The sequence below is a fragment of the Pongo pygmaeus genome, chromosome 10 (genome assembly GCF_028885625.2).
Source record: "Pongo pygmaeus isolate AG05252 chromosome 10, NHGRI_mPonPyg2-v2.0_pri, whole genome shotgun sequence".
NCBI classification, from domain to species: Eukaryota; Metazoa; Chordata; class Mammalia; order Primates; family Hominidae; genus Pongo; species Pongo pygmaeus.
The window spans coordinates 50,553,195-50,563,886 of NC_072383.2; the positions used below are offsets into that span (position 1 = coordinate 50,553,195).

General features: G+C 54.2%; 1 protein-coding gene across 1 annotated transcript; it reads right to left on the reverse strand.

The window, feature by feature from the left end:
• Positions 1-2,388: 2,388 nt before the first annotated feature.
• KRT8 (keratin 8) lies at positions 2,389-10,245 on the reverse strand. The gene is made up of 8 exons (XM_054444301.2): positions 9,825-10,245; positions 7,066-7,274; positions 6,360-6,420; positions 5,792-5,887; positions 4,948-5,238; positions 3,848-4,068; positions 3,630-3,688; positions 2,389-2,817 (listed from the first exon to the last, which is right to left on the reverse strand). The coding sequence occupies exons 1-8, from the start codon at positions 10,146-10,148 to the stop codon at positions 2,627-2,629; spliced, it is 1,452 nt and encodes a 483-aa protein (XP_054300276.2). The 5' UTR covers positions 10,149-10,245; the 3' UTR covers positions 2,389-2,626.
• Positions 10,246-10,692: the final 447 nt, after the last annotated feature.

Sequence of the window (10,692 nt, forward strand, 5' to 3'; positions counted from 1 at the left end):
AAAATTAGCTGGGCATGGTGACGGGTGCCTGTAGTCCCAGCTACTCAGGAGGCTGAGGCAGGAGAATCGCTTGAACCCAGGAGGCAGAGGTTGCAGTAAGCCGAGATTGCGCCACTGCACTCCAGCCTGGGTGACAGAGCAAGACTCTGTCTCAAAAAAAAAAAAAAAAAGAAAGAAAGAAAGAAAGAAAAAGAAAAAAGAAATCTAGTACTGTCAAGAGTCAGGACACCACTTACATAAGCTTAGACTGATTCTACCTCCATGAATAGGGTTTTAAGCCCTGCCTCACAGGATGGTTGGAGAGTTGAAATGAGATGACCCACAAGCAGGTGAAGTGGATATTTAAGAAATGTCAGTTCCTGTCCTTCCTGAGGAAGGGTGAGAAAACCCTCATCTAAATGACCGTTGGATTTCCAGCTCTTCTGTCTGTGTAGTTTCTGAAAGATAAATGGGAGGGATGGTGTCCATTTAATGCTGGGTAACCTTGATCCCATGGTAGATGCACCAGAACCTGGAAGGAGCAAGCAGGGAGGGAAAGGAAATTCTCCCTGGAGCCATCCTGCCTTTCCCTGAGCAAACACCCAGGGCGTGGAAATTCCCAGGAGACTATCTGGTGGGGCCCCTGGCTGCCCCCAGCATGCCTGCTTCTGGGAACAGGGCCAGATAAGACAGGTGACTGGCTTCAGGGAGGATTGGATGGGGCACAATTGAAAATATTGACTTAGGGCTCCCATGGTAAGAGATCCTTCTCACTGGGTGCTATGACTGCACTGGGCTCTAACACCACCCACCTGATTCTTGCTGAGGGCCAGGCTACATGTGAGCAGAAGGCAGAAGGTTGGTATTGTTTCATGAAATTTTTGTTTCAGTTATATATATATATATATATACACACACATATATATATACACATATATACACACACACACACACACACACACACACACATATATGTAAATATTTGCAGGTGGTGATAAAATGAATTTCTTACTGTGGGCCACTGCCAAAATAGAGCCCTGCTCTGGATAATGGTGCTGTTAATGTGTACTACCAAAAAGTGAGATCCTCTAAGGTGACAGTGTGCAAATCCCTGGGCCTGGCCCTGGGGCTGGGTGGGAGGGGTTGGTGGTGGGGGGTTCCTGGGCTCAGTCTGGAAGCCCAGCTCCATCAATGTGGGTAGCTAGAGAGGCACTGTGTGGTAGCTAGGGAGGTGCAGAGATGGGGCCCTCAGAGGGGAGCCCAGGGGCTGGGAAGCTGAGGACCCAGAGACAGGAGCCCTGGAGAGAGACCCCACAGCAGAGCCCGACAGGAGCTTCCTGCACCAGCTTGTCCCCACTCACAGTACCCTCTGCCTGTCTGTCTAATCTCCATTGGTGTTTCAGAAAGTCTGGAAATGCCCCCATCTCAGTTGTGCTAAGGGCTTGTGCCCTTAGCCCAATGCTGAATGGACAGGGTGGCTGCCTGGAACTCTGTGCTGGTGGCAGTGGAGTAGGACTGTGGGGATGCACTGCCCCACCCAGCTGTGTCCTAACCCCTCCCACCCTGAACCTTGGAGGTTGTCTCAAGAGTCAGGCAAACCCCTTCACACACTGTGCACACCCATGCACACACAGTACACCCTCCACATGCAAACACAGAATGCACACACACCCTTTATATCATACACACAGCTTGTAAAAAGGATAGGAAGGGGGTGGTGGCTGTGACTGAGTGGAGTGGGGAAGGGCCAAGTCCCATACAATCTTAGCTTCTAGAAATTGTGGGTATGACACACCCAATGGCTGAGAATAGACTCTGAACCTCTGAGGGGATGGAAAAGCCAGGATGCCTTAGTCCCTGACTGCAAAGATTGAAGGTGGTAAATAGACGTGTCTGGCCACAAGGAAAGGCCATGTGCCTGGCCAAGAAGTACAAGCCTGAGAGCTGGACAGCTCTGGGTTCCAATGCCAAATCTGCTAGTTTCTAGATGAGCCAACTACTTGGCTTCTCTGAGCCTGGCTTTCCTTATATGCAGATAGTCCTGATGCCAAGGTGTAGGGGAAGCACACTAAGCTCTCTGCTGATAAAGCCCTCAAAAACTTGCTCTGCCTGCCTCTTGGGCCTTGCTGCACAGATCAAATGAACCTTGGTATTTGAAAGCACACTGTAAACCAGAAAGCACTGTGCATAGGTCAATGACTATTATACAGGTGTAGACATCTATGGCAACAAGGTTTCAACCAGGTTTCAACAAAGGAGCCTCTTTAGGAACAGATAAGGGGGTCAGACTTTCCTGCTGTGCACCCCCTGCTTCCTGGACCCCTCCCAGCTTCTCAGTCCCAGGAAGAGGCCTCCTGACCACCTCCCTCCCACCCCGGTGGACATCAGATGCACACACAGCAAGGACAGTTGGCAGAGCTAGCTGAGGTTTTATTTTGGACCAAAAAAAAAAAAGCAATTGAACTGTTTTGTAGCTGAAGGCATGGGCAAGGGGGGTCCCCAGGTAGTAAACTCCCCGGGTGGGCTGAGGGCTAGGGCTGAGCCTCAGGTGGGTCTCCTGTTCCCAGTGCTACCCTGCATAGCGGCCTCCTTCCCAGGCTCTGGGGCAGCGCAGGAGGGGCAGGCTGGGAGGGGCTGCCGTAGCTGTTCACTTGGGCAGGAGGTCGGAGGACTCGGACACCAGCTTCCCATCACGTGTCTCGATCTTCTTCACAACCACGGCCCTGGAGGAGCTGGTGCGGCTGAAAGAGCTGGAGCCCGCGCCAGAGCCAAAGCTGGAGCCCAGGCCGTAGCTGAGGCCGGGGCTTGTGAGGCCCCCATAGGCCGAGCTCAGACCACCTGGTGAGGGACAGAGGCAGCCACGTGAGTACAGAAGCCCACCCCGCGGCAGGCTCCATGCCCCTTCTCCCTGCTCACTCCCAACACAGCCCCAGGGATGGGAGGTTAACCCAGCTCTGCCTGATCAGGGATTGCATGGTCCACTACTCCAGAACTGTCAGGGAAAACCAGGAACAGGGTGGGAAACAGCTGCCATATATATAGCTGTGTCACCTTGGACGTTTAACTGGACCTCAGCTTCCTCAACTGAAGATGTTTACAGGTGTCATATAAAAAATAAATTACAGTCAGGCTCAGTGTCTCATGCCTGTAATCCCAGCACCGATCACAAGGTCAGGAGTTCGAAACCAGCCTGCCCAACATAGTGAAACCCCGTCTCTACTAAAAATACAAAAATTAGCCGGGCATGGTGGTATGCACCTGTAGTCCCAGCTACTTGGGAGGCCTGAGGCAGGAGAATCTCTTGAACCCAGGAGGTGGAGGTTACAGTGAGCTGAGATCACGCCACTGCACTCCAGCTTGGGTGACAGAGCGAGACTTCATCTCAAAAACATTATATTAAATTAATAAATAAAATAAATCACATAAAGCCTGTAGTATACTTAGCACAGTGCCTGGCACACAGCTATGGCTTATTTGGGTGCTTTCTAATAGTAACTCTTACTGGGGTCCTGAGTATGGGCCTCCCCACCCTAGGATTCTCCCAAGAACATGAGTGCTCAGGGTGAGGTCACTGTGAGCTCGCTGGAGCTGAGGCCTCCCCCTCCCTGGGCCCTGCCTCCCGCCCTCATCGCAGGGCCCTGGACACCCACCTGCATAGCCGCTGGTGGTCTTCGTATGAATACTCATGTTCTGCATCCCAGACTCCAGCCTGTACCCAGACAAATGGGGTGTCAGGACCAACTCCTAGCCCTTCTTGGCCCAGAACAACAGGACCCCAAGTCCCAAGGGGCTTCAGGGGGCTCCCACCGTCCCCACTCCAGGTCCCAGGGATAGGGAAGCGGGTCCAGTCAGAGGTCCCCACACCCACCGGCTCTCCTCGCCCTCCAGCAGCTTCCTGTAGGTGGCGATCTCGATGTCCAGGGCCAGCTTGACGTTCATCAGCTCCTGGTACTCACGCAGCTGCCGCGCCATGTCCTGCTTGGCCCGCTGCAGGGCGGCCTCCAGCTCGGACAACTTGGCGTTGGCATCCTTAATGGCCAGCTCGCCACGCTGCTCGGCATCTGCAATGGCAGCCTCCAGGGAAGCCCTCTGTGGGGTAGGGGACAGGTAAGTAGGTCAGGTTGGGTATGCCTTCTCTTCTCCCCTGCTCCCACCCTCCCTTAGGGTCCTCCCCACCACCACCTAGGCTGACTCCCCCCAGCTCAAATTAAATGAGACTAAGGGCCAGGCACTGTGGCTCATGCCTGTAATCCCAGCACTTTGGGAGGCCGAGACGGGCAGATCACGAGGTCAGGAGATCGAGACCATCCTGCCTAACACGGTGAAACCCCGTCTCTAGTAAAAATACAAAAAAAATTAGCCGGCCTGGTGGCAGGCGCCTGTAGCCCCAGCTACTCCGAAGGCTGAGGCAGGAGAATAGCGTGAACCCAGGAGGCGGAGCTTGCAGTGAGCTGAGATCACGCCACTGCACCCCAGCCTGGGCAACAGAGTGAGACTCCGTCTCAAAAATAAATAAATAAATAAATAAATGAGACTAAGGAAGCAGATCAGGGAGACATGAGCAGCTTCCAGGTGCTTCCCCTCCACACCCTTCTCACCTGCGACACTGTAAGGTCCCCCCACACTAACTGGACTAGATCCCTGGGTTCTAGACTTTCCTTAAAGCAGCAGAGCTCAACCTTACCCTGATGCATATGACTGATTAAAGCAGGCTTGGGAGCACGCATCACGAGCCCCAACATACCTGCCCCAGCCCCCTTTCACCTCTGTCCTGGCCCAAGGGAACTTCCCTGCATCCCTTAGCTTCTCAGAAGCAGACTGAGAAGCTGAACTGTGGCTGCCCCTCTAACTCCTGAACCATGGTCTAGGATTCCTTCCCCAACTCCCAGAACCCTCACTCTTCCTACATTATCTCCTCTCACCAGGATGTGTCCAAGGATCCCCTCCCACCCCCAGCCCTGCCCATACCTGGCCTTTGAGGCCCTCAATCTCAGCCTGGAGCCGGCTGATGTTCCGGTTCATCTCAGAGATCTCAGTCTTTGTGCGCCGCAGGTCATCCCCATGCTTCCCAGCCAGGCTCTGCAGCTCCTCATACTTGATCTGGTACATGCTCTCAGCCTCAGCCCGGCTGCGGTTGGCAATATCCTCGTACTGTGCCTTGACCTCAGCAATGATGCTGTCCATGTCCAGGGAGCGGCTGTTGTCCATGGACAGCACCACAGATGTGTCTGAGATCTGGGACTGCAGCTCCCGGATCTCCTGTGGGGGAAGAGGGCAAGTGGTGAGGCCCTGTCTCTGCACACAGGGAGCCCCCTTTTCCACAACAGCCTTTCTTAGGGGATAAGACAGGGGCAGCAGAGGAGAGGAGCAGGTGGGAGTCAGGGTTAGGGAGAGGGCAAAGTTCTTGAAAAAGGAACTAGGTGCACCAATACTAGGTGCACAGAGAGATCCAATGCAGCACCAATACTAGGTGCACAGAGAGATCCAATGCAGCTCAAAGATTAGGAACAAGGGCTTTGGGGACAGAGTTGCTGCTGAATCACCACACCCTATGATGACCTTGGGTACGTTATTTCACTTCTCTGAACCCACTTTCTCGTCTGTGAAATGGGGTAATGACTCATCCCTCATGCGGGGGATAGAACATATAGACCCAATACTAGCTGAGCAAATATTGGTGGCTGTAATTAGTCAGCAGTGGGCCTTTGTCTTATTAGTGTGCTGGGGGCTGGGAGGAGCTTCTGGTTGAGTCTCAGGGTGGAGGCACTGACAAGGCTGGGGGACCCTCACTCTCCTGCTACCAAGAACATACCTCTTCATACAGCTGCCTGAGGAAGTTGATCTCGTCAGTCAGCCCTTCCAGGCGAGACTCCAGCTCTACCTTGTTCATGTAAGCTTCATCCACATCCTGGGGGATGAGGAGAGGGGAGCCTGAGCTGGGTTTCCACACCCAACCCCAACCAAGGGGCTCCCAAGTTCCACCCAATGGCCTGGTCACAGGATTTTCTAGTTGCCCACTTTGTGGTTTGATCTCCCAGCCCAGCCTCTGCCCATCACATGTGCATTCTCAGCCCACACACCTTCACCTCTGCTTCCTGCAGCGCACCCTCTTCCACCTCCTCTAGGGAGCCTTCTAGAGCCAGATCTCCAGTTCTACTGCTCTGTTTTCTGAACCATGTCCCAACATCGATGTCAAGAGTTCTGTCCAAATGCACCTACTACTCCATCCTTGTCTACCTTTCTGTGCACCCAAATGTTGACATAAATGAGTTTGTCCCACTACTTAGGAATATTTAGGGACACAACCCAGAAAGCCTCTTGGTCTGAGTCTCTGAGCCCCAGCCTCCAGTGTCCAGAAAGGAGAAGGGAGATTCCCTCACCTTCTTGATGAGGACAAATTCATTCTCCATCTCTGTACGCTTATTGATCTCGTCCTCATACCTGTGAGGAAAAGACTTAGAGTTAGAGGATGAAGGCAAAAAGGAGGTTGCCCTTGGTCTTTTGGGAGACAGGGGCATTGTGAAAATCAGGAAAATTCAGTTCACAGAGATGCAGGATATGAGAAGGCTGGTCCTTCTGCCCTCCCCAGCTGCCCTCTCCCACCCTCACCCCTCCCTCAGCCCACGGGAAGCAGGAAATCTCTCTCCAAATCCATGAATACACATCGGATTGGACACCTTGAGAGTGTTAACAGCAGGGCCTCACATGAGACCTCAAACAGAACTTTCTAGAGTTTGCTAGAGGTCAAGGGTCAAAACTAAAGAGGGGCCAGAATGTTAAGTACAAAAGTGAGGCCCGTAGGCTGCCTATCTCTCCCGTCTCAGGTTTACCACATAAACATTGATGCATAATTTGTTGTCCAAATCCAGACAGTTGAGATTGAAAGGGGGTGGGTACTATCAACAATTGTGCTAGGACCCTGGGCATAAACACAGACTGTTCCGAGCAAACCTCATCATGTGGTCACCCTAATTAGATAGGACTGCACTGCCCACAACAGAGGGCCATGGGGACTTAGTCCCAAGGTCCCAAGGGGTGGAGGAGAGCACGGTGACTTCAGTTGGGTGGAGGGTGGGAGTTGCTCACTTGTTCTTGAAGTCCTCCACCAGCCCCTGCATGTTGCCAAGCTCTGCCTCCAGCTTCAGCTTCTCCTGGCCCAGAGTCTCCAGCTGCCGCCTAAGGTTGTTGATGTAGCTCTCGAACATGTTGTCCATGTTGCTCCGAGCCGTCTTCTGCTGCTGCAGGAGGCTCCACTTGGTCTCCAGCATCTTGTTCTGCTGCTCCAGGAACCGTACCTATACGAAGGAGAGCAAAAAGGTCTACATCAGGCCAGGGCTCAAAGTCTGGAGGGAAGCAAGCAGTCTTTTCTCTTAATTCACTTCCCAAGCAGTAAGGTCTCCAGACCCCAGGCACCTGGTTAGCTGTTCTGGAAGGATCACCTATGACCAGGGGGAGAAAGCATGGCATGATGGTGAGGTGGGGAGCAATGTCCCTCTAGCATTGGGTGGGGGAAGGAGACAGGTAAGGGAATTATGTTAAAGCTGCATTTGCAAACCAATAGGCCTAATTTCATTTACATAGATTGTATATTACAGATCAATAAAAACAGCCAAGCTTTCTTTGGGAGTCTCGCTCTGTGGCCCAGGCTGGAGTGCAGTGGCAAGATCTCAGCTCACTGCAAGCTCCGCCTCCCGGGTTCATGCCATTCTCCTGCCCCTGCCTCAGCCTCCCAAGTAGCTGGGGCTACAGGCACCTGCCACCACGCCCCACTAATTTTTTTGTATTTTTAGTAGAGACAGGGTTTCACCATCTTAGGCAGGATGGTCTCGAACTCCTGACCTTGTGATTGACCCACCTTGGCCTCCCAAAGTGCTGGGATTATAGGCGTAAGCCACCGCGCCCGGCCAAAAATAGCTAACCTTTCTAAAGATGTTAAGATTGAAAAAGAGGCCGGGCGTGGAGGCTCACGCTTGTAATCCCAGCACTTTGGGTGGCCAAGGCAGGCGGATTTCTTGAAGTCAGGAGTTCGAGACCAGCCCGGCCAACATATTGAAAACCTGTCCCTACTAATTAACCAGGTGTGGTGGCACGCACCTGTAGTCCCAGCTACTCGGGAGGCTGAGGCAGGAGAATCGTTTGAACCCAGGAAGCGGAGGTTGCAGTGAGCTGAGATTACACCACTGCACTCCAGCCTGGGCGACAGAGTGAGACTCTGTCTCAAACAAACAAAAGAACTTGTAAATCTTTCTAAACTGGAGGGTCTTCTTGGAAGACAGAAATCTTTTAAGGGTACAGCCTAGTTCCCTCCATCACTCTCTGCAAATCGCTTTCTTCCCCAGGTCATTCTGTCCCAAAATTATTTTTTTTTTAAAAAGTGATTATAACATCTTATCCTAATGGAATGTGGGCGAAGCACTGCTGAACTCTTTACATATGTAAGTTTGAATAGGCAAAAACTCTTGGATTTAGGGGCTCTCATATTCATTTTATAGATGAGGAAATAAGACTTGGCAAGGGAGTCCATAACCAGGAACCAGCAGAGCAGTGCGAACCAAGAATTCAGATTCCAAAGCCTATGCTTAGCTGCTCTCTATAAGGACACCAGGGCTAGCAAAACGCAGTCAACAAGTCAAGTCCCGGCGCTTGGAGCGCCAAGGGCCCCCGACCACAGGGTTCCTGGGGCTCCGGTTCCTCCCGGCGCACTCTGCCCCAGGATTTCCCTCCTCCCGTTCCCACAATGCCTCCCAGAAGCCAGTCAGCGTGAAGGGCCCAATCCTCGGGGCCGCCAGGGGCCCGGGGCCCCTCAGGCAGCGGAGTCCCAGGGCTGCAAAACCCGGCCTGGCTCCTGCTGTGTGAACGTGGAGCCAGGCCGCTGGGGCGGAGCAGGGACAGGACGCGAGAAAGGGACACGGGCTGAATGGGCGAGGGGCGTTGGTGGGCGACCGCGTTATCTGAAGCCATAAACTTAACAGGACGTAAACCCCGGGAGGGGCGTCCCACGCCCGCAGACTTTGAATCCTGGATGGGCTTTCCGAGGCCAGGCCCTGGCGCCTCCTCCACCCCACCCCAGCCCACCCCACCCCCGACGCCCAGCTCTGCCAGGTGGAGGAGCGCGTCCCGAGACTGCTGCCCGCAGTCCCTCACCCCGCCCTCGGCCCCGCCCACGCTGCCGGCGCAGGGGCCGGGGTATGACTCATTCTGTGACCCCCGCACTCAGGCCTCCGGGCGCCAAAGGCCTCAATCAATATTTGCCCGTTTGAACCGAGACACCCACTTCCTTCTCCTAGAATGATAGAATCACACCAAACCCCTATGTGAAAAAAAGAAAAAAAAGAAAACAAATCACAAAGGCACCACTGGGGAGCCCTTAGGGTAGTGCCGGGGAAGAGGCGAATCTGGAGGAGGGTAGTCCCCGAACAGCTGGGACTGCCGCAGGGTGACAGCTTAAAAGACGGTCAGAACTCGAGTTGGGGTGAGAACAATAACCGCTATTATTTTTTATAATTTGGGGACAGAATGACCTGGGGAAGAACGGGATTTGTAGAGAGGGGTGGTGGGAACTAGGCTGTACCCTTAAGTTGTCTCTCTCTTCCAAGACCCTCCAGTTTAAAAGGGAAGGAGGAAGCCCCAGGATTCATCCCGGCTGTCCAGACCCTCTCCCCACCCTCACCCAGCCCAAACCAAGGTGCACGGGAGGGGTGAGTCGGAGGTTGGAAGGGGGAGTGTTGCCAGGGCGGGTGAGGCCCAGCAGGACTCCAGTTGGGGGCTGGAGATGTGCATAGGGACCGGGACTACCAAGAGAAAGGGGCCGCGGGCACAGTCAGCCATGCAGGGGGGACCCTCACCTTGTCTATGAAGGAGGCAAACTTGTTGTTGAGGGTCTTGATCTGCTCCTTCTCCTGGGTGCGCACGGCCTGGATGTTGGGGTCAACCTCCAGGACAAGGGGGCTCAGCAGGCTCTGGTTGACCGTGACTGCGGTGATGCCTCCCATGCCGCTGGCCCCACCATAGCCGCCGCCCAGGCCACCCCGAAAGCTGCTGCTGCCCACTCGGGAGAAGCTCGAGGAGCTGATGCGGGTACCGGGCCCACTCGTGTAGGAGCGGCTGCTGAAGGCCCGGGGGCCAGAGGTGGACACCTTGTAGGACTTCTGGGTCACCCTGATGGACATGGTGGAGGCAGGAGTGGAGGCAGGCAGGCCGAACCAGGCAGAGATCCTAGAAGGAGCGGAGAAGCTGCTTCTTGGTGAGGAGAGCTCTCAGGAATGGCCTTTTATAAAAGAGAGCCCAGCCCCGGGGGATGGGGGGAAAGGCCTCGTACCTGAGTGGCTAGGCCCAGAGGGGGCTGGGCCTAACCCGTCACCTGCCACCTCCGGGCAGGACTCAGGTGGGGGCAGCAGAGAGCTGCCGCCACCCAAGGGCCCGTTCCAACCCTGGAGCCCACTCCAGCACCACCCCCAGAAACCCAGGAAAAGGCAATTCAGTGAATATGAAACTGGAAGAAATCCTGTCCTGGCACAAGCGCCTGTAACAAGCAGACTTGCCTAGGCCGCCCAGCCACTACAACCCTGACTCCTGGGTCTTGTCTCCCTCCCTCCTGGGGGAAATAAACTGGAGGACTGGGAAGCATGGGAAAAAGGGGTCTCCTAGCATTTGGGTCTCCTCTGAGCTGCTGACACCCCAAAGAAACTCTCCTGTGTTCTCCCTGATTGAAGC